This window comes from Vulpes lagopus, chromosome X, assembly GCF_018345385.1.
Source record: "Vulpes lagopus strain Blue_001 chromosome X, ASM1834538v1, whole genome shotgun sequence".
NCBI lineage: Eukaryota > Metazoa > Chordata > Mammalia > Carnivora > Canidae > Vulpes > Vulpes lagopus.
In genome coordinates this window covers 55,535,447-55,559,439 of record NC_054848.1, presented here as the reverse complement: position 1 = coordinate 55,559,439, position 23,993 = coordinate 55,535,447, and the positions used below count along the sequence as shown (strand labels likewise).

General features: G+C 46.8%; 1 protein-coding gene and 1 pseudogene across 1 annotated transcript; both read left to right on the top strand.

Moving 5' to 3' along the window:
* Positions 1 to 17,086: 17,086 nt before the first annotated feature.
* On the top strand, positions 17,087 to 18,025 carry LOC121482543 (olfactory receptor 1D2-like). Its single transcript, XM_041740426.1, has one exon. It carries the CDS (start codon positions 17,087 to 17,089, stop codon positions 18,023 to 18,025), a length of 939 nt encoding a protein of 312 aa, XP_041596360.1.
* Positions 18,026 to 19,535: 1,510 nt separating this feature from the next.
* Positions 19,536 to 20,107, top strand: LOC121482542 (annotated as a pseudogene).
* The last annotated feature ends 3,886 nt before the right edge of the window (positions 20,108 to 23,993 follow it).

The following is a 23,993-nucleotide window of genomic DNA, read 5'->3' as shown; positions in this document are numbered from 1 at the left end:
TGCTCTTTTGCAAGGCTCCAGCACCACCCCCACCGCCATTTGGATCTTTGTCCTGGTTCTCCCCTTCTTTTCTGCCACGTGTTGGGTGGCATCTCCTCTGTGGCCATTTGAGCAGCTGCTACACAACACAGCTGACTTGTCTTCCCCCTTCCCAGGCCCAGTCCTCTTTCTGGATTCAGTATCTGCCCCTGGAACCACTATACGCATGGGCAACTCGGCCAGAGCCTCCTCGTGTCCTCATTTCCTCTTTGCCTTCACCCGCCACTTCTCTCTCCTTCATTTCAGTAGAAGGGTGGAGGCACGGGTTATAACATAACGAGATGCAGAGCAAACGGGGATATTGAGCATTCCGCTCACTCTGGGCCAGCTTGGGGAACTGCCCACAGGCAGTGAGAAACGGATGGTCAAGGGGTCAAGGCTTTCATATCCTTTATGTCCCAGTCACCACTGCCACAGCCAATCTAGGCCCAGGGCTTGCCTGCCCCCCCGTCAGGGCCCCATGTCACCCCAGACATGACAGCTATGCTATGCACTGCCCCTGTGCCTGTGCCCGTGAGCCCAGGCCCACACATCTGCATGCTTACAGCAGCGCATCTCCTTTGCTCACACACATGCTCCATTGTCCCACCAGACCTCACTTATATAACACAAGCTGACCCTTAAAATGACCAAGAGTTTCACATTCATTTGGGGAATATAAATAATAGTGAAAGGGAATATAAGGGAAGGGAAAAGAAATGTTGGGAAATATCAGGAAGGGAGACAGAACATAAAGACTCCTAACTCTGGGAAATGAACTAGGGGTGGTGGAAGGGGAGGAGGGCGGGGGTGGGGGTGAATGGGTGACGGGCACTGAGGGGGGCACTTGGCGGATGAGCACTGGGTGTTATTCTGTATGTTGGCAAATTGAACACCAATAAAAAATAAATTTATTATAAAAAAATGATCAAGAGTTTCAGACAGCAACAGTAGAGCATGGGAAGGGTGCTTTTTTTTTTAATTTTTATTTATTTATGATAGGAACACAGTGAGAGAGAGAGGCAGAGACACAGGCAGAGGGAGAAGCAGGCTCCATGCACCGGGAGCCTGACGTGGGATTCGATCCCGGATCTCCAGGATCGCGCCCTGGGCCAAAGGCAGGCGCCAAACCGCTGCGCCACCCAGGGATCCCGGAAGGGTGCTTTTTTGACAGCAGAGTCCCATCCAAAGGTCACACCCCCAGGAAGTGAGCCTTGGTCACATCTAATGACATCTAGCAACACGGGAGACTGGATATAAGTCTCTAGCTGGATGGTAATGTGTACAGGTAAAACTCAAAAGAGTTTTATTTCCAAAAGGAAGAGGGGAGACTACATATTGGAGGGTAATTTAAAGTCTTCCAGAAGGGGAGAATGGGGTCCACAGCAATGGGATGAAGCCCTCTGGCAGAAATAATACAAACACTCTCCCCTAGCAGTGGAGCCCCTCTTGGTGGACCCATCAGGCAGCCCCTGGATCTCTCCTCTGGAAATTTCTCATTTGTCCTCGCATTGTCCTGTGTGGTCACTGACCTTTCTATCTGAGAGGTCTTTGATTAGCCATTTGTCCCCTAGAGCCACCCCTGAAGAGTATGAGGAATATGACTTTCTTGGAGGTTTCACGGTATTGGGACCCTGCTACCAACTGGTGCAGATTGGGGACCCCCAGATGGTTTGTCTTAGTGTCTGAACAATCACTGGCTTTGGGAGGCCTGACTTGTAGTTTCTTTGGCGTACAACTCTCGCTAAAGATTGGTTGGCTTCCAGCCAGTTCAATCCACATCAATGGCTAATCTAGACTTGGCTCTTAAGCCTGAAGTCTTTTATTTACTGGTCTACATGCTGGCCTGTGCCCTTTTCTGGCAATGCCTGTACGCTGTGTGGAGGTATCTGGCTAACGCCGTGTGCTCAGATGGGAATCAAATAGTCCTAAGTTGGTCTTGACTGTTCAGCCGACTCAGTCTGAGCTCCTCCGGAGGCTGATTCCCAGCTACCTTTATAAATTGCTGGCATTAGAGCTTTAGAAGTGGTCAGCTTTCTCCACCTGTAAGGTTCTACATTATTGGGCTCTTAGTCAACGAAGATTTCAGGTCTCGGGCAGAGAGCACCACTTTTAAAAGAAACATGTTCCTTCCCAGCTCTGCTCATAGACTGCCAGCTGCCCTCTGAGTGCATCTTTCCCTCATTTCTCTGAAAGCAGCAAGAGGCCACATCCCTAACTCTTTAAATCCTTAATTTTTGTAATTTATTTTATGTTATTTATTTATTTGACACAGAGAGAGATTGAACACAAGGAGGGGGAGCAGCAGAGGCAGAGAGAGAGGGAGACTCCCTGCTGAGCAGGGAACTGGACATGGGGCTCGATCCCAGGACCCTGAGATCATGACCTGAGCTAAAGGCTGACGCCCAACCAACTGAGCCACCCAGGTGCCCCCACTTTAATTCTTTCAACTATTGTCCCCAACACTTCAGCCTTGGGTAGCCTCCCATCTGCCTTCCAAGGTCCTGTGGGAGGCAGCTGCTTTATATTCCAACTTTACCAATGAATACTTCACACACAGCAAAGTGCATCCATTGAAAGTATACACTTGGATGACTCCTGAAAATTGTGTGTGCCCAGGGAACCACCACCAGAATAACATACAGAACATATTTATCGTCCCCAAAGGATTCTGTGTGACCCTTTGCAGTTGTTCTTTGCCACCCTCTCATCCCATGGCAACCACTGATCTTGGTTCATTCTAGATTTGTTTGCATTTTCTATAAATTGATTCACACGGTATGTAGTCTTATGTGTCTGATTATTTTTCACTTGGCACAATGACTTTAACATTCATTCCTGTCATAGTATTTATCATCAGGCTGGGGATTTTTTTTGTCTTTTTTTTTTAACCACAGAGTATCATGTGGACATGCCATAGTCAGTTTCCAGGTTTGGTTATTATGAATAAACCTGCTTGTACTTGCTCATGTACAAGTTTTCGTGTAGACATAGTTTTCATTTATCTTGGATAAATATCTAGGAGTGGATTGGCTAGCTTTTTTGGTAAACATATGTTTAACTTTTTAAGAAACAAACAGGGGGGCACCTGGGTTAAGCATCCGACTCTTGATTTCAGCTCAGATCTTGATCTCAGGGTGGTGAGACTGAGCTCCTCATAAAGGGCTCCACACTCAGCAGAGTGTGCTTGGGATTCTCTCTCTCTCCCTCCCTCTGTCCCCCACCCCGCCCTCGCTCACGCTCTCTTTTTCTAAAATAAATAAAATCTTCAAACAGACAAACAAAAAGAAACAAACAGCCTGTACCATTTTGCACCCCGACCAGCAATGTATGAGGGTTCCCGTTCCTTCACATCCTTGCCAACACTTTGTACGGTCAGTCTTTCTCATTTTAGCCATTCTCATATGTAGTGGTTTCTCATTGTGGGTTTGATATGCATATTCCTGATGGCAAATGATGCCAGGGCTGGTGTAGCGGAGGATGATGAAAGCTGACTAGTGTCAACCAGCCAAGTCATTTTGTCTGCAGTGGTGGTGACGGGATGGCGGAAGGAGCAGCACACACCAGCTTTAGCATTTGCTCAGGAGCTGGGCTGGAAGTGGAACAAGCAAGGTAGGACCCCAGGCTCTCCTTGGGTGTCTGCCACTTAGTCTTTGGTTGGAGAGAAGGCTTGTGGGGACATGAAAAATGAGACTCTGAATTGGGGATGGGCCTGACCTGCTCCTTTCCCCAGGGGTCCACATATAGTTCTTTCAACTGAGCCGCAGTATCTTCCACATTCTCCCCCAGCCCAAACTAGAAAGTCAGGGTACATGTCTACAGTGATATCGTCTTAGAAGTTGGTCTGAATCTGGAACAGAGAGATCCTGCGTAGGCGGGAAGAAGGCCGGCAAAGCCAGTTGTGAAGGGTTGTGTCTGTGCCCTCCTGCTTCTCTTCTCAACCTATTTCTCTCCTTTCCCACCCTGGTCACCGGTGGCCCCATGCCCCCTAGGACAGTGCTCCTGTGCTAGACTTTTCTCCCTCAGTAGAACTTGCCTAGATGTCTCAGTTGTCAGAAACTCCAGTTGGAAATTATCTGCTAAAACTTATTCACTCCGAGAGCAGCCTGCTCTATTACCCAGCAAAAGAGCCATCTGAGAACGTGTCAAAGCCTTAGCCCGAGGAACCAAACATACGGTCTCCAGCGAGGCTATTATTAATCATTGTGCTATATATGATCATAACACAGATCTTTTGCGAGTTTTGAGTCTATGGTTCACAATTACTCTTATCGTATTTTATAGATGATAACTAAAAGAAAACCATTTATATTTTAGTATCTTAAGTGCACTTTTCTTCTGTTTGAATAAGGAGTCGCACAATTTCACTTTGCACGGGGTCCTGCAAGATACAGCGCCAGCCCCGAATGTGGTTCAGTTCTGCCAAAGGGTTAGGAGCATAAACGATGTGTGCAACTCTCGGGGCCTATGTCTTAAAAAGGAAAATGCTTTTTAAACTTCTATTTCCGGAGATCCCTGGGTGGCTCAGGGGTTTAGCGCCTGCCTTTGGCCCAGGGTGTGATCCTGGGGTCCTGGGATTGAGTCCTGTGTCGGGCTCCCTGCAGGGGACCTGCTTCTCCTTCTGCCTGTGTCTCTGCCTCCCTGTGTCTCTCATGAATAAATAAATAAAATCCTAAAAAAGTAAACTTCTATTTCCTGTATTTCCTGTCTGCTGCACCTGTCTCTCCCTCGCTCCTTGTCACTGGTGGGGAAATAGCAACAACTGGAGCTTTTGGAACAGCTGGAACAGCTGAACGGTTTTGGAAACTGGAGGTGGAAGTCACTTGTTAGGTATGGCACAGCTGCCTCACCAGCCAGGTTCCCTGGATGACCTCATTCAGTGGAGCTCCCCGTCTGCCAGGGACCACCTTCCTCCTTACCTCATTTTGAGAAATGTACTTCTGTCTTCTTACTGTATTTTGCAATTTCTTTGTTAGAGTTGCTTAGTCTAGAGCAGGATCTGGCCCAGATGGCCTCTTCTTTAGCCAGAGCGGAGAGCTTAGGGCCTTCTCAGGTCTTTCCTGAGCCTGTGCTCATCCCAGGGCGTGGACTCAGCCGTATGCAAGTTTGTGGCCTTTTGGGTTCTCAAGAATATGACAGGACTTTGAAAAGTGCCCTATGGGAATCTCGTTCCCAGTTGTTTTTCCCCACTGTTAATCGACTGCCTCAGGTGGCCACAATGTTAAACAATTGCTTCTGGTAATTTCTGAGACATCTCCTTCCTGAAACCCTAATCAAATAGGGTGAGCTCCAATTCAGGGCAAATTAAGACAGATTTGGGGGGCTCCTGGGTAGCTCAGTTTGGTTAAGCATCTGACTCGATTTCAGCCCAGGTCATAATCTCAGGGGTTGTGAGATTGAACAGCATGGATTCACCTACTTAAGATTCATTCATTCTCTCTCTCTCTCTCTCTCTCTTTTTCTCTCTCTCTCTCTCCCTCCCCACCTGTAAAAATATAACAAAATAAAGACTTTTGAGTGGTGTCTTTCAGGGAACCATCGGTTAAGTAAAATAGTTATTATTATCTCAGAATGGGACTTTGAAGGATCTCCAGGCCCACTCTATCCTATTCAGTGTCCGCTAGGCTTCTGGTTTTCATCACGATAGCGGGTTTTTGGTTTTCAAGGCTACTGTGGAGCTGGGAAGAAGGGGATACAAGTGGGATAAGTTAAAATGCCACAAAGATCACTGTTCTTACTGAGATTCAGCTGATCATGCCAATGGTGCTGGACTGTGAATCACTTTGAGAACCACCGGATGGAGATGAGGTATATGAACGAGGAACACAGTGAGATTAGCTGTCTTCTACTATGGCAGAAACACAGATTGGCCCCCGTTTTCTTCTTTACTAAGTTCTGACCACCAAGCCAATGGGTATATGACAAAGAAGGGTGTTTTCTTTGTCAGATGGTGAAGGATGCGCCTGTTCAGGGATTTCTCAGCATCTTTTTAAACCAGTGCCTGTAATGGTAAACACCTTTTCTAAATATGATTTATTTTAAAGCCCTGATGGCCCAATGGGATGGAAGGAGTCCCCTGGAAAATATAAAAATATCTCTTCTTCCCAAGGGCAATTAACACCATTTGTCACTAACAAGTCCTTCTGGGAAATGTTCTCCCGAGGACCTTGGAATCCCCGGGCTCCTTGGTTTTCATTCTGCCAACAGTGCTCCTAGGCTCTTCTTGCTGATTCCACCCTGCCTCGTGGCCACAGCTTCTGCTCTCTGGCTCTTGTGGATCGAGGCTCCAGGGAGCTCCCTGAGTTCCTTGTCAGGAATTTCGTGGTGAGAGGTGGGTGAAATGGGCGGCTGGTTCCCACAGGTGACAGTGGGCCAGGTGGGGAGGCTGGTGCATACCCAGCTATGAGGACTTAAGCCTTGGCAGTTTGCTCTGCCTGGAATCAAGGGAAATTATGTCTCCCTTTTCCTGCTGGGTTGACATGAGCCATCCCCATTTCCCTTGGTCTATTGACCTGTGCCTGGGATGCTGCCTCATGTGTGTTATGGAAACATGTGAGTATTTGAGGCCTCTGAGCTTGGAGAGTGGACACTAGGAAAGAAAGAAGCATACTGGGAAGCTACAGTTGATCAAGCATGAGGAAGAGATGGACAAGAGGTATAGGGCAGCTGCAGGGTTCCTACTGTGTGAGCCACAGAACTGGTCTGGGGACCAGAGCTGCTGTCCACGCCAGGCACAGTCCCAGGCAGAGCACAGCAGACACAGCTGCCATTCTAGCCATTCCATGCATCCATAGTGTCTGTGTGAACCGCTTACCTAGGCCGGACCAAGAGCTGGTAGGAGCTGCGGGGTCAGAGAGCTCGTGAACACTATCAGGAGTGTGCATAGAAGGTGAATAGAGCTGAGTTGATATCCACAGGTGGGAGGTGACCTGGGTCAGGAAAGGACCGAACTCTGGAGGCCTCTGGGACCAGACAGGCAAAGCTGGATGCTGTGTCAATGACGTGTACTTCTAGTTTCACTAGCTTGCACGTGTGCATGTGCATCTGAGAGGCACACATGTATTATGTGTGCATCGATATTAGCATGTACACACAGAGCCATGCACACATGTGTATGTGAAGATCATACTCTCAGTAACCTTGTCCCATGCAGGTGCCTGGCCTTTGTTCCATGCCAGCAGCTTCCACTTGAGTTTTTTTTTTTTAAGATTTTTTTTCATAAGAGACACAGAGAAAGAGGCAGAGACACAGGCAGAGGGAGAAGCAGGCCCCTCGCAGGGACCCTGATGCAGGACTCGATCCCAGGACCCCAGGATCACGGCCTGAGCCGAAAGCAGACGCTCAACCGCTGAGCCACCCGGGGGGCCCCAGTTGAGTTTTCAAATGTACAGAGAATGTTGTGTGCGAGCGATCTCTCTGAGGAAGAGTGGACTGTGGACTGCTCTCCATCCCAGCAGTTGATGAGAATGGGGAGGGACTTGGAGTATCTGAGCAGGACAGGAGCCCCTTCCTGGGATACTGCAGGAGGGGCTCTTATGGATGGGGTGGGGGCTCCAAGAACAGGAGACTTTTGGCACAGGCATGAGGAACTCAGGAAGGAAGTGAAGAAAGGCTTCTGGGTGGGGACTTTAACTTGCCCTGGGAATGCCAGCTGGTGTTTCCTCAGGGACTGGGAACTGAGAAAAAAAATCTCTTTCCTGGCAGAGGAACAGGGTGGGGTCAGTACTGAGGACAGAAGCCCATATGTAGGCCCCAGGCTCCTGAGCCGACCTTGGTCACTCTGGCATACAGCAGGGATTGGGGTCTGTCCCAGGATGCCAGAGCCACGAGCAGGAGAGGTCTTGTGTTCTCTGTACAGCTGGCCAAGTTGGGCCTTCCAGATGACTCTGGAGGAGGCCCCCTGGTCAGCATATGCCAAGGCTGAGTTTCTGGGTCTCCACCTCAGTGTTAAGGCCCTGGCAAGAGCCACGTGAAAAGCTCAGGGTGGAAGGGAGGGAGGCTGGGGCAAAGCTGGCCATGAGTTCAGGAGGAGCCTGGCATCTTAGAAGGGGCAGGCCCCTGGTCAGGTCACTGGGACCTAAGGCCTGATCCTCCCATGTCAGTTCCCAGGTCCAGGTGTATGTGCGGTACCCAGACAGGGTTAGTCAGGCTCTGAGCAACTGACTGCTGTGACCAGGCTCACAGACACCACCATACCAAGCCTAGAGGACAGGAGAAGGTGTGTGATTGGGTGGATTTGGCTTTGGGGACCTAGTTGGTTGGTGCCAGGGTGGACACCTCCAGGTGGGAGTCAAGGGGGACGGAAAAGGCTAGTTCTGGCAAGCCTGTCGTCGTACTGAGAGTCCGTGTATCCGATGGAACCTATCGTGCAGGGGACATAGAGGGCACACCAGACCCCGGGCCTCAGGGGTCCACCCAGTTCACCTTTCATCTCCAGGGACCCCCCCGCCTCCCCCTCCAGGAAGGACACAGGCGGCTGCTCCCGCTGCCTTCTCTCCTGCAGAGGAGCTTTATTGTGATGGCCTCCCCCACCTGTTGGGGCCTCTAAAGCCCCTTCACCCCAAGGGACAGGATACGGGGTGGGCCACTGGGGGCTGGCTAACGGTCCGCACCGGCATATCCCTTCAGCTACTGTTTGAAAAACTTTCTTTATCCGTTTATTTCTTTAGAGCGCGCATGAGCGGAGGCAGGGGCAGAGGGCGAGGGAGAGAGCGAGGACCCCAAGCCGACTGCGCACGGAGCCCACCACGGGGCTCCATCCCACAAGCCCACGATCGTGGCCCGAGCTGAAATCCGGAGTCGGAAGCCCGGCCCCCTGAGCCCCCCGGGCGCCCCCATTCCTCAGCGCTTTAACCAGTGCCCTCTCTGCCGGCCTCACAGTTTCTCATCTTTCCCTTCTATGAGCAGTGCTGCGGTGAGTAGCGGGGCGCCTTTGCTTTTGTCCGATAGACTTTTATTTTGTTGTTTGTTTTTAAAGATTCTGTATATTTATGAGACACAGAATGAGAGAAGCAGGCAGAGAAGCAGGCTCCATGCAAGGAGCCCAATGCTGGATACCGTGTCTGACACCTATGCCCAAACTGCACCCCCCAGAGCGTTCCCGACGTGGATGAAAGTGCCCATTCCCCTAAATCCCACCTCAAGTGGAATGTGCTCGACCTTGTACGTCTTTGTGAGACTGAAAACATGAAGGAGCCAAACCGTGTGTCAGTGTCGCTCCACTTGCCTTTGACTCTCCTGTGATTAGACAATGACGTGCGTGACATTTGGTCCGAGGCATCTCTTCGGAGGACAGTCCCTATCCTCTGCCTGTCTTCTGTCCGGCACGGTCACGTTTCTCACGCTGATCGGCAAGCGTCCTTTCTGTGCTCAGAACAGCCAATCTCTGTCATGACTGGGAAATACTTTTCCTCCTCGTTGCTTCATTTTCACTTTGCTCATCGTCCGTAGGCACGGAAGCATAGGTGGAAAAAATCAGATGCCTTTAAGTGGTCACCTGCTTTCACTGTGATCTCTGGATTCTGTGCCCTGCGAGAAGCCCCCCCCCCCCCCCCGTGACACTATAGACCTGTTCCCTCACAACGCCCCCTGGTACTTTGAGATTTTATTTTTTTTTTAATTTTTATTTATGATAGTCACAGAGAGAGAGAGAGAAAGGCAGAGACACAGGCGGAGGAAGAAGCAGGCTCCATGCACCGGGAGCCTGATGTGGGATTCGATCCCGGGTCTCCAGGATCGCGCCCTGGGCCAAAGGCAGGCGCCAAACCGCTGCGCCACCCAGGGATCCCTGAGATTTTAATCTGCTGGAACTTTCTTGTGGTGTGAGGGTGACATGGATCCAACTCCAGAGATTAGCCCGGTGTCTCAGCATCATTTATTGCGTGATCCATGGTTCCCCACTGAGGTGAAATGTCCTCTAACCTCTAAACCCGTACTTGGTTCTGATCTCGCACCTTTGCGCTTCCAGCTGCTTTAGGCTGGGGGGTGTGGGCTGTCCTGTCTGGAGCAGGGGTCTGAGGGATGTGGAAGGGAAAGTCGGGGTTGAGATGGGGAAGGAGGGACAGAGCCGAGAGAGAGGAGGAGGCCAGTGAGAGGAAGAGCAGGGAGGGAGGAGGAGAGGAAGGAGGACAGAGGAGAGGCAGAGAAACTCTCCCAAGCAGAGGAGACTGGTTTCTTCAGGAATGCTGGAGGAAAGCTCGGGGCGCCAGTGGGGGGGGGGGCACTGCAGGGGGCTCTGGGGTCCTCCCAGTCTTCCCCACGGTCTCAGATTTTCTCATGACAGGTGGGGCCCCCGCGCGTTGGTGCTCTTGCACTAAGGTCAGACATGCGGTGACGCTGGAGCTCCAGCTGCCATTGCAGCGTAGTGACTCTCGGAAGCCTTGTCCGAGCTGCGTTTTCTTGACATCCGCACCCGCTGCCTCCAGGCGCTAAGGGGCCTCGCCAGCAAGGCTGGAGAGGGGCCAGAAGGTTCCTTCTGGGTCCAGAGGCAACCGCGTGGAGGCTGCAGTAGTGGTTCCCAGGCTCTAGGTTACCCGAGGCCATCGGAAGTGACGATCTGCCCCGACCACCCCCCACGGGCACCTCTAGAGATGGTTTCCTGGCAGGGCGCCTGGGGGACTCGGTCAGGGGAGCATCCAGCGCTTGCTCTCGGCTCCAGCCTTGACCCCAGGGTCACGAGTTCAGGTCCCGTGTCGGGCTCCACGCTGGGCGGGGGGCCTCCTTCAAAAGGAAAACGTGTGTGTTGTCTATACAGGCACTTTAGCAGGCGCGGCTCCTACCCAGAAATAATACGGATACTGTGTGCGCACGTGTACAAACGGGGGTCTCAGCAGCGCACCCTAGCCCGAGTCTGTCTTCAGCCGGCACATGGTCAGGTGGCCCGCTCGGGACGCCTGGGACCTCTGGCCCCCACCCCCACCCCCACCCCCGCATCACTGGGCGGCTCTGGCCTGTGCCACTTCCACCCGCTGAGCAAGAGTGGGGAATCCAGATCCCCGGTCTCCCGAGTCTCTTGCTGTAGGAGCCGCAGCACGCGGGGCGCATGACCAGACGCGCTCGGACAGAACCAGGAGGCCCCTGGAGGTGCGGGAGGGGCTCCCCGAAGAGAATCCAGGCTCGAGCATCAGAGTGTGGGGGAGGCAGGGTCCCCGGGTGACAGTGGTCCCCTGCAGGGACTCCGGGGTCTCGACGCTGGGGGGCCGTGCACAGGGGCTGCGGGCGGGGCTGCTGCAGGGGCCTCCAGGGCCCGGTGTTCTTTTAAAATTTTTTCTATGACTTTTTAATTGTGGTGAAATTCACATAACATGAATTGACCATTTTAAAGTATAAAATTCACTAGCATTGAACACACTGACAATGTTGTACAACCATTGCCTGTGTATCCTCCAGAACCTTCTGACCAGTCCCAAAGGAGACCTTGTACCATTAAGCAGTCACTTTGCACTCACCCTTGCCCACACTTCTAGGAACCTTTCATCTGCTCTCTGCTTCTATACATTTGCCTCTTCTGGATATTCCATGTGCGTGGAATCATATAATATATGGCCCTTTGCGTTTGGCTTCTTTCATTTAGCATAGCGTTTTCAATATTTTCATCCATGTTTCAGGATGTATTAGTTCATTAATTTACATGCCTTAATACCATCCCATTACACAGCCCTGGCATATGTTGTTCATCCACTCATCAGTTGATGTCCACATTAGTCTGCCCTGAGCCAAAGGCAGACACTTAACCACTGAGCCACCCAGGTGCCCCAATTCTCTACTTTCAATAATGAAAAGAACAGATGAAGGCAGGTGCTAAACTGCTGAGCCACCCAGGGATCCCCTCATTATTTATTTTTGAAGGATAATTTTGCTGGATATAGAATTCTTGGTTGACCTTTTTCCCCTTTCATTGCATTAAATAAGTCACCCCAGTGCTTTCTGATCTCTATGGAGTTTTTTTTTTTTTTTCTCTATGGAGTTTGATAAGAAATTGTCAATTTTATCAAGTATCCCTTGTACATGACAAGTTGCTCCTCTCTTGCAGTTTTCAAGATTCTTTGTGGTTTTTGACAGTTTGACTATAAAGTGTCTTGGTGTGGGTCTTTGTTTTTAGCCTACTTGGGATTCATTGAGCTTTTTGAATGTATACATTCATACTTTCATCAAATTTGGGCAATTTTCAGTCATTCTTTCTTTTTTTTTAAGATTTTATTTATTGGGATCCCTGGGTGGCTCAGTGGTTTGGCGTTTGCCTTTGGCCCAGGGTGTGATCCGGGGGTCCCAGGATCGAGTCCCACATCAGGCTCCCTGTGTGGGGCCTGCTTCTCCCTCTGCCTGTGTCTCTGCCTCTCTCTGTCTCTGCGTATCTCTCATGAATAAATAAATTTTTTATTTATAATAAAAATATTATAATAATATAATATAATAATATATTATAATATATAATATAATTATATAAAATAAATAATTCCCAGAGAACAACCCGATGTGGCACTCAATCCCAGGACCCTGGGGTCATGCCCTGAGCCAAAGGCAGACACTCAAGCGCTGAGCCACCCAGGTGCCTCAGCCATTATTTCTTCAAATATTCTTTTTGGCCTTTTCTCTCTCCTTTTCTTCTTCAGGGACTCCCACAATGAATATGTTGGTCTACTTGATTATGTTCCAAAATCACTTAAACTTCATTTTTCTTATTTTTTTTCCTTTCTGCTCCTCAGACTAATTTCAGTTTATCTATCTTCAAGTTTATGGATACTTTTCATCTTTTTTTAAAAAAGATTTCATTTATTTATTTGAGAGAGAGAGAGCATGAGCAGGGAGAGTGGCAGAGGGAGCAGGAGAAGCAGTCTCCCCACTGAGCAGGGAGCCAGTTGCAAGGCTCCATCTCAGGACCCCGAGATCATGACCTGAGTTGAAGGTAGATTCTTAACAGACTGAGCCACTCAGGGGCCCCAATGGATGCTTTTTTCTGCCTGCTCAGATCTGCTATTGAAACCTTATCATGGGGGCGCCTGAGTGGCTCAGTCTGTTAAACATCTGCCTCCTAGTAAGGTCATGATCTCCAGGTCCCGGGATTGAGCCTCAAGTCAGGCTCCCTGCTCAGTAGGGAGTATGCTTCTCCCTCCCCCGGCTTGTGCTCACGTTCTCTCTCTCCTCTTCTCAAATAAATAGATTTTTCCAAAAAAAAAAAATAAGAAATTGGGCAGCCCGGGTGGCTCAGCAGTTTAGCGCCGCCTTCAGCCCAGGGTGTGATCCTGGAGACCCCGGATCGAGTCCCGCATCGGGCTCCCTGCATGGAGCCTGCTTCTCCCTCTGCCTGGGTCTCTGCCCCTCTCTCTCTCTGTGTGTTTCTCATGAATAAATAAATGAAATATTAAAAAATATATAAAAAATAAAGAAAACTTATCATGAATGATTTCTTTCGATTTTTGTACTTTTCACTTCCACATTTTCTATTTGGCTCCTTTTTATCATTTTTATTACTTTGTTGATATTCTCTATTTGTTGGAATATTGTTCTGGCTTCCTTTAGCTTTTTGAACATATTTTTAAAAATTAATTTAAAGTCTTTTTGTAGTAAGTCCAATGTCTGTGCTTCTTTATAAACAATTTTTGCTCATTTCTTTTCATCCTGTGAATGAGCCCTATTTACCTGTTTCTTTGCATGCCTCATAATTTTTCATTAAAAACTGGACATCTTGAATATTATAATGTGCGAACTCTGGAAATTAGATTTTTCCTTCTCATCAGAGTTTGTTTTTGTTGCTTTCTATCATTTGTAGTTTGCTGGTTTGGTGACTTTGTAAACTATTTTCCAAAAACTATGCTTTATCATGTGTCGTCTCTGAAGTCTCTACTCTTTTAGCTTTTGGTCAGATAATGGTTTTCCAGAGATTTCCTTAAACACTGGTGGTGGGAGGGGGGTGCAGGGGAAGGAAAAAAATATAAAGAATAAAATAGTCTCCTGGTCTTTGAAATTTGGATCTGTGTTGGGGCACTTTTTCAATGCTTAGCTGGTCTGCTTATAAGTGTGCCTTAGCCTTCATTTCCTTTGTTTTTCTGATCCTAAATATCAATATCAATTGGAGGTGAAAACTTATCATATTCTCAGGTCTTTTCTGAACATGCATCCAACCCTGGGCATACATATGATTGTCTATATTTTCCCATAATAAGCAGAAGCTTTTCAAAGCCGATATTCCCAAAAGTAACTTTCCCCGGTTTTTCCTCCAAGGTGTTTGTTTGGTGTGCCTATTGTTTGTCCCAGCTGTAATCTTTTGCCTTAAGAGGCAGTGGCTTCTTCATTGTTCTTAAGGAACACCCTCTTAGTTACTTTTCTATCCTGAGGGAGTTCTGAGTTAGGTGAAACAAAGGCCAGGACCGGGTGTCAGTCCTTCAGGGAATTTCCAGATAGAACCAGACAAACACAGTTACCTTGGGAACAAGGTCTGCTCTCCGCTCTTCTGAGCCTAGTATTACACTGGGAATGTAGGCTGTCATCTTCAAGACTGCTGCTGTACAAGGCTCAAGTTAAAACACACAAAGTTCTACTGTGCTTAAGTTGCCCTTTTCTTGACTCAACATCAGCTTGGTTTTTGGAAATATTTGACTACTTTTGTGCATTCTGACAACATTGATTCTGACCATTTTTGCTAATTTTTTCACTGTTTCTTCGGAGGAATAGGCCCTTGGAGCTCCTCCTTTCGCTATTTTTACTGATGTCACTCTTGGGATTTTTTTTTAAAGGATGAGAAATAGGAGCACCTGGAGTGGCTCAGTGGTTGAGCACCTGCCTTCAGCTAAGGGCATGATTCCCAGGTCCTGGGATAAAGTCCCACATCTGGTTCCCCGCAGGAAGCCTGCTTCTCCCTCTGCCTGTGTCTCTGTGTCTCTCATGAATAAATAAATAAAATCTTTTTTAAAAAAAGAACTGGGGACCCCTGAGTGGCTCACCAGTTAGGCATCTGCCTTCACACTCAGGGTGTGATCCCGGGGTCCTGGGATCGAGTCCCACATCGGGCTCCCTGCATGGAGCCTGCTTCTCCCTCTGCCTGTGTCTCTGCCTCTCTCTCTCTGTGTCTCTCGTGAATAAATACATAAAATCTTTTTTAAAATAAAGGAGAAGAAATACTGGGCTGAAAAATAGCTCTAGGAGGAAGGAAAGGTCACTGACCCTATCTCCTAACCCTGAGGCATATTGGGTGTGAGAAGAAAAAATAGTCTACCTTGGAAAGAGCTGCAAGAAAGTAGAGTCCTCAGGGTATGGAGCCAAGCGTCCTTTATGCCGGAAGGTAGAGGGAATGCTTTGGGAAGACATTGATTACAAATTATGAGTTCCAAAGGGCCCAGAGAAAGTTGGGATCTGAAGGGAGAGTTTTGGGTGAGGCAGCTGGACTGAAGGAAAGGACATCCAGATTCTGGTGCTTTGAGAGAGGGTTGTAAAATTCAAGAAATAATGTGAGGTTTTACAAGTGCCATTTTCGCATCCATTAGATTTATAATGTAGTTTTTTTCCTTCCATCAATCCATATGATTGTTTGCATTACTAGATGTCATAATATCAATCATTCTTAAATTCCTATTTGATGCCTTATCCCTCCAACATACTGTTAGACTGGACTTGCACGTACTGAAGACTTTTGGCTCATTATTCTTTTGTGCATATGCTTGTTGCCAGGTTTTGATTTCAGTGTTGTGCTGGCTTGAGGCCATGGTCATTCAGTGGTGAAGCAGACAGATGTCATCCCTCGTGAACTTTTAATATTTGAAGAGGGGAGTAGTGGGCTGAAAATCTGATGAATTAAAATAACTTTTTCTTAAAAGCATCTGGATTAAAAGCATGTGGTTTATTTTTAGATGGAGATCCATGAAATATTTTTCAGTTTCTTCCATAGATATTTGTTTACTTACCATCTGCCTGTTTTTGAGTCAATATTTTCAAATCGGATTTTACTAAGATTTACATTTTATCTGATTTTCAGATTTATGAATATAGATCTGTCTACCTAGTGGAATTACAACACATGAGCATTTAACCTTTGTGATTTCCATAACATGAACTTGAAAGGAAAGACAAAGATACAAAGACATAATTTCTTTGTTTTTTTAAGATTTATTTATTTATTTATTTTTATTTATTTATAAGAGACACAGAGGGAGAGAGAGAGAGAGAGAGAGAGAGGCAGAGACACAGGTAGAGGGAGAAGCAGGCTCTGTGCAGGGAGCCTGTTGTGGGACTCGATCCCAGAACCCCAGGATCATGACCTGAGCCAAAGGCAGGTGCTCAACTACTGAGCCACCCAGGTGCCCCCAAAGACTTCTTAGACATGATCTCATGTATGACAAGACTTCATGAACCCCAAGCCTCTAACTGTTCTTGTGCTTCACACTTAATCCACCACAGAAACCTTTTGAAAGGCATATTCACATCCATGGAGCATAGTTTAGAAAGTTGATACATGTTTATTGTTGAAGAAAGATGCAAGTTAAAATCTCACACCCCAGAGATAACACTATTAGCATTTTGGTGAATATGCTTTCATGCATTTTTCTGTGAATACATAAATATGAATATATATGTCTATGTGCATGTTTACGAAGTGTATACATCTGTGTCCAAATATGCACACACATACACACACACACACACGCAGAATTTTGCTTTATGGCCATCACCCAAACCCCTGCATGGCTAAAATAAAAAGGCCTGGAAGGATCTAACCAAGGCACCCATTGTGAAACTCAACTGCTTTAGCTGCCTCCACCCACTCTCCCCAAACCAAGCCTTGCTTTCAGTTCTGTCTTCTTCTCTGCCCAATCTTTCATACCTTCTTGAGAATAAGAGGAGCTCCCGACTGAGGTAAGTCACAAGAAAGGCCTCAGCTCACCTGTCCTGCATTCTCTGATGACCGTACAGGCCCCACACTTCCTTGCCCTTACCGCCTCAGGTTAGAGTTCCTTCCTAAAGTGTCACAAAGTATGATTTCAGCCAGTGATGAAGGCTGCTGTGCACGCTTTCCCAGATTGCCTTTGCTCTTGTTGACTGATGTATTTTCAATGAATATCTATAGAAACCAGAAGGCATGGCGAGAGGCAACCAAACCATCGTCTCAGAATTCTTCCTCCTGGGGCTGTCAGAGGTGCCTGAGCATCAGCCCCTCCTCTTCGGTCTGTTCCTATGCATGTACGTGGTTGCTGTGGTGGGGAACCTGCTCATCATCCTGGCCATTGGCTCTACCTCTAATCTCCACACCCCCATGTACTTCTTCATAGCCAACCTGTCCTGCGTTGACATCTGCTTCACCTCTGTCACTATACCAAAGATGCTGCTCAATATCCAAACCCAGAGCCAGTCCATCCCCTATGTTGGATGCCTAACTCAGATGTATTTTCTAATCTTGTTTCTAGAACTGGACAATGTCCTCTTGGCAGTGATGGCATATGACAGATTTGTAGCCATATGTCACCCTCTTCATTATACCATAACCATGAGCCCTAAATTCTGTATCACAGTGGTGTCTGTGGCTCTGATTATCACAAACATCTATCCCTTGATCCACACCCTCTTGATGGATACACTGTCATTCTGTGCAAGTGTCAGAATTCACCATATTTTCTGTGAACTCTACGCATTGCTAAAGCTTTCCTGTTCAGATATCCACATCAATGAGTTAGTTGTTTATACCCTGGGGAGCTGTCTTTTTGTTGCTCCTTTCCTCTTTATTTCTGTTTCCTACATGCACATTTTCTCAGCCATCCTAAGACTTCATTCTTCCCAGAGCAAGCTGAAAGCCTTTTCTACTTGCAGTTCCCACCTTGCTGTGGTGTCATTGTTCTATGGAACTTTATTTGGGGTGTATCTACGACCTTCATCTTCCTACACAATTGAAGACTCGGTGGCCACTGTGCTATATGCGGTGGTGGCTCCCATGCTCAACCCCTTCATTTATAGTCTTAGAAATAAGGACATGAAAGGGGCTCTGAGGAACCTCCTCAGGTGGAGAAAGATCTGGTCTTGGTGACAGCATCTCCTGTTTCTGAGCAATGATATTGTCTCATCTTCTCCTACCTTTGATGTGGGAGGGGACTGTCCATATGATGGATCTGACAGGTGTCCAGCTCAGCCCAAATATTTGCTGTCATCATGTTCACTCATTTCATCAACCAACCCTCCCTGAGAGACTCTTGGGTCAGGCGCCAGGCAGACATCTTGTTTGTGTGAGGATTTAATTTTCAATTCATTCTATATGTCCTTCATGCCCCTCCTCAGACCTTGTCTGCCTCATGACTTTGTACCGTGGGCCCCCGTTCGTTAGTGGATTAAATCATAATAAGCAATGGAGCATCTTGCCTTATGCTATGCACCGTTTTTGAGTGAGTGCATGTACTTACTCACTTAATCACCAAACAATCTTGTGATGGAGATGCTGTTATTATCCACATTTTCTAGGTGAGGGATGGCATCAGAGAAGCAATGGAATTCTCACCTTCTGCTTCTGTAGGAATAATTTCTTGGATCGAACTAAAGAGGTTCCTTTCACTTCTCAAAAACCAAATCTGCAAAGGAGGCCCTTGTCACTAGATGGCAGTAGATGCATGGATTGTGACTTCATGACAAATTCGCAAAGTTCTTGAGCAAAGTGGAGGAAGAGACGGGTACTCCTTTGAACTCCTGCAAGGATCCTCGTGGTATGTCAACACACTTCCCAAACCACAGACTTACTTACTGACCTCACAAAGAACATTCCTAGATGAAGTAAAAAGAGTAGATTCACCACATTCCTCAGCGTGTGCTTATGATGATAATCACAACACTGTGGCTGAACCTCTTTTCCAGTGATAGATGCAACGGTAGTTCATCCCACTGTGCTCTGCTACACGATGGCCTTTGCAGCCTCCTCTTGAGAGATGGGGGTCTGTGTCCCCAGCCTTTGTATCTGGGCTGGCTTGGGACCGTTTGTACCAATGGAGTACAATGTAAGTGCTGTGTGACTTCCAAGGCTAAGTCATGGGAGGTGGTGCAGCTTCTAGAGTGTTCCTTGGACCATGTGCTCTGGGATCCCTGAGCTTCCGTAAGAAGATGGACTGCCCTGAGGCTGCTGTGCTATGAGAAAGCTAAGCTGCATGGAGGGGCCACGTGAGACCAGCCTTCCAGTCATACCAGACAGACAGGAGAGGAGAGTACAAGAGTCCCGCAGAGGATTCTGGCCCCCACCTGCCTGAGTTTTCACAGCAGAAGCTGCACATTCATAGAGCAGAGACAACACGCCCCCACGGTATCCTATCCCAATTCCCAATTCCCACAGAATTTGTGTGCACAGTGAATTAATCGGCAGCTCAATTAGGATACAAAGATACAATGCCAGTCGATAAGATTCGGAAGGACAGATAAGATGAAAACCAAACTTTTAAAATGCAGAGAAATGTTGAGTCTAGATAAAATGGGCAATTTTCTAGGACTATGTTAATTTTGAAAATTGACTAAGAAGAAATAGGAAATCTGTTTACACTGAAACCAAAGGGGAGATTCAAATGGTGGCCAAAGATTTAGTCCAAAGAGAAGGAGAAATCAGGTCCAGGTTATTTCATCAAAACTTAAAGAAACAGGTCATTCTGAAAAAGCTGGGTGACCTCCCAGGCTGTGAGATCAGCCCCGTCCAGGTTCGTAAATGCACAGAGAAGTTCCTCGGCTTCATGAAGGGACGTTTCGATAATCTTTTTGGCAAAATGGAGCAGCTGTTTTTACAGTTGATTCTGCACATTCCCCCAAACACTTTGCTTCCGGCAGACAAACCCCAGGAGCTGCATCCTTGTAGTGAGGAAGCGTTCCGGCTCCTCCAGGAGGAAATTGAACGGTTACAGGAGAAGTGTAAGACCGAATCAGGCGCTAAGCAGGCCCTTCTCGCAGAATTAGAGGAACAAAAAATCATGCAGGCCCAACTTAAGCAGACACTGGTTTTGTTTGATGAGCTCAAAAATGCTGGCTGAGATCACGGGACTAGTGACTTCACGGAAAGCCTGGTGTCCCGGTCCAGAACTCCAGAAAACTACAGACCATTAGGGACACCGTGGAACGGGAAGGCAAGAGAAAGAAAATACTGTAATTTCTAAGTAGTGACAGGAACCGTCAGAAAGTAGAATAGGAAGGGACTGATGCGAGTGATATTCTGGTGAACTGAATGTCTTACGGGATTTCCTTTATTGGCTCTTTCTTGTACTCCGCACTTCCCTCTGTCTGGCCCCACTCTGCTAGGGCATCTACACTACCCTGGACTAATCCTTGGAGCCCGTGCTCCCTAGAGACCTCTCACAGGTGGGAAGGGGTTCCTGGTCCAGCAGCATGTCACCGGGCACCAGGACTGCAGCAGCAGAGCCCTCCTGGGCTGGTCAGAGAGATCCGTAAAAGCAGTTTCTTGGTCAGGGGCTCCTTGTAACCTTGATCCTTCTGACTTATTCTTTGGATGTGATCAAATGAGAAAGAGGTTAAGTGGGCGGCTTCGTTAGGAACCAGCCACTGCATGGCCGGATGGGCGCCAGCACCCGTGGCCTGCTCTCGCCCACGAATTGCCTTACACAGCAAGTTAGCCGATGGGAAGAAGCAAATAGAGAAACAGCACCCGTGTGATCCTTAGTAAAGAGGAGAGAAGTTGTTTTGGTTCCTAAAATAAATGCTTTCTGCGATCACGGTGTTGGAGATGTGGAGCTGTTTGCTCTGTGGGAGCCCGGTTGGGGGAGACCATGGACACAGAAGAGGCAGGTGTGGCTGGAGTGGAGGGACAAGCCTAGAACAGCCGGGAGCAAAGTATCTGAACGGACCACTAGGTATTTATGTCATTTTCCTCCCATACTTTAGTTAGTTTTGCCTTGTACCTAATATTTTTAACTTATTTATTCATACTCCTACGCATCAAATATTTAGTACCCACAGTGAGAGATTTTAGCTGTCTCGTGCTTGGATTCAGTGGGATCTAATATCTTCCTCTGAAATTAATCCACGTGAAGTGTTATATCACCCAGAAAAAGAGCAGAATAGCAGTAGCTGCTCCTACAGTGTGGCTTACTTTCCGTGTCTTCCAAAAGAACGGGATTTCGAGTTTCTCCTTTATGTAGAAGAGTAGCTCAGGGCGTTAATACTTGGAATTAAATATTCATAGATTTAAGATGCCTCTATTGACCTGGAATCTGTTTATTATCAAAGAGTCTTTTTATCCAATCCTGTACATGAAATATATATATTGTAAAGGCAAAAAAAATAAATAAAAGGTTAAGGAGCATGGGAAAAGATGGCAAGTATATCAATTTATCCTTTAAAGCCAATATGGCTGGGCAGCCTGGGTGGCTCAGCGGTTTAGCGCCACCTTCAGCCCAGGGTGTGATCCTGGAGAGCAGGGTTCAAATCCCACGTCGGGCTCCCTGCATGGGGCCTGCTTCTCCCTCTGCCTGTGACTCTGCCTCTCTCTCTCTCTCTCTCTCTCTCTCTCTCTCTGTGTGTGTGTGTCTCTCATGAATAAATAAATAAAATCTTCAAAAAAATTACAATATATAGAATTGTTCAGTTCTTTTTTCTCTGTCTCCATGAAGCCAGAGATTTTGTCTGTCTTATTCATGTGACATTAGTAGGTGCTCAGTAAATATGGGTTGCATGAAAGACTGAAAGAATGTAATGCACCACATTATAATTCACTCCATTGGTAGTTTGATAAATAAGTATTGAGGGGTGTATATATCTATTTTAACTGTTTTTTCACTGTTAATGTAAACGATGCTTCTTGTAAATTATCATCAACAACAATGGAATAGAAAAATGAACCAAGGAAGTGAACAGAAATTCACAGAAGGAGAACTACAAGTGTTGTGGGTTTCTTTTTTTTTTTTTTTTTTAAGATTTTATTTATTTATTCCTGAGACACGCAGAGAGAGGCAGAGACAGAAGCAGACTCCCTGCAGGGAGCCCGATGTGGGACTCAATCCCAGGACCCCAGGATCATGCCCTGAGCCGAAGGGAGACACTCAACCACTGAGCCACCCAGGGGCCCCTACAAGTGGTTTTTAAACATAAGAGACCATCAGTTTCACTCATAGCTTGAGAAATACAAATTAAACTCATACTGAAATTCCTTTTTTCAACTCTCAAATACTCAAATCCAAGAAGATATAAAAATAATTTCCTGTAGGGACACCTGGGGGGCTCAGAGGTTGAGTGTCTGCTTTTGGCTCAAGGCGTGATCCCGGGGTCCTGGGATCGAGTTCCACATCAGGCTCCCCGCAGGGAGTCTGCTTCTGTCTCTGCCTCTCTCTGCGTGTCTCTCATGAATAAATAAGCAAAAACTTTTTTTAAAAAAAGAAATAGAATCAAAGATCTGCTTTACCAATAGACAGTAGTCCTACTCATTCTGTTAAACTTTTAAGCAGATCCAATGTTATTTAATCTGCTGCAGAGCACGAAAAAGAAAACTTCCAAACTTGCTCCACAGGGCTAGCATTACTCCTGACATACCTAAGCCTGACATTAAGCTAGGAAACAAAGTGAAAACTTTCTTAAGGTTATAAAAACATCTGTCTTAAAACAATTTGGCCAACTTAGTACTTAGTATTGAAACATTATTTCCATTAAGATCAGGGTAACAAGAGGGAGTCCCTCTACCATGACTATCATTTAACATTTTTAAAAAAAGATTTTGCTTATTTATTCCTGAGAGAGAGAGAGAGAGAGAGAGAGAGAGAGGCAGAGACACAGGCAGAGGGAGAAGCAGGCTCCATACAGGGAGCCCGATGTGGGACTCAATCCCGGGGCCCCAGGATCATGCCCTGGGCCGAAGGTGGCACTAAACCACAGAGCCACCCCGGCTGCCTCTCATTTAACATTTTTATCAAAATTCTAGCCTAGGAGTAAATCAGAAAATAGATATATGGAAGGGGGAAAACTGATGATCATATGCAAATGTGAGTATATTTCTGGAAAAGCCAAGACAGTCAAACTGAAAAACTATTAGAGCTAAGGGGAGCAAATTTACAAAGTGCAAAATAAGTAATGCAAAAATCAGTAAAACTCTTCCAATCCAGGGAGAAAAACTGCCTAAAAGTGGCTTTGGAAAAATATCCCAAACACAATGGCAACAAGGATAAAACATTGCCTTAACAAGAAATGAAAAGAGCCTACATGAGGAGACTGCAGAGATTCTCTTGAGAGAATCTGTTCAAAGGAAAAGATATAAAACCTTTTTGGGTTTTTAAAGATTTTATTTGTTTATTTGATTTGAGCAAAAGAGCACAAGCAGGGGGAGCAGCAGGCAGAGGGAGAAGCAGGCTCCCCGCTGAGCAGGGACCCGGATGTGGGGCTGGATACCAGGTTCCTGGGATCCTGACCTGAGCTCAAGGCAGATGCTTAAGCCACGGAGCTACCAGGTGCTCCGACCTACCCTTTCTGAATGGGAAAGCTCAGATCAACCCATAGGTTTCAGGCATTTAGAACCTGAACACAATCTTTTTTTTTTTTAATTTGAGAAAATTAAAAAATTTCTTTTTGAGCTTCACTGCTCATTTGGAGGCATAAATGGCACACACACACACACACACACACACACAAACCCAATAACAGCAATAACAACAGCAAAACAAAAATGTGGTCAGTGAGGATTTTTTCCTAGCAGACATTACAAGGTAAAATGATTTAAACAGAGTGCTATTGGCAGATGAATCAACATACAGACCATGTGAATATATAAGCTATTCTCATGCTACTCCTGGAGCACAAAAGCAATGGAAGAGATCGCAAACGAAAACGGATAGATTTATCTGCATAAAAAACAAATTAAATAGGGAAAATAAGTCACCATTCATATGACAAACACTAGTATCTTCTGCAATATAATACAAACTTATATTTGATCTTTGTCCTCTGTTCCTGACACAGGGCTCTTAAAGCCCTTGGAATTTCCTGGGTGATAAGAGCATCTTTGTTCTAATATGTTCACTATTATTGAGTCCCTA

Coding starts and splice junctions, on each gene's coding strand:
- LOC121482543 (XM_041740426.1), top strand. CDS start 17,087: ATGGCGAGAGGCAACCAAACCATCGTCTCAGAATTCTTCCTCCTGGGG.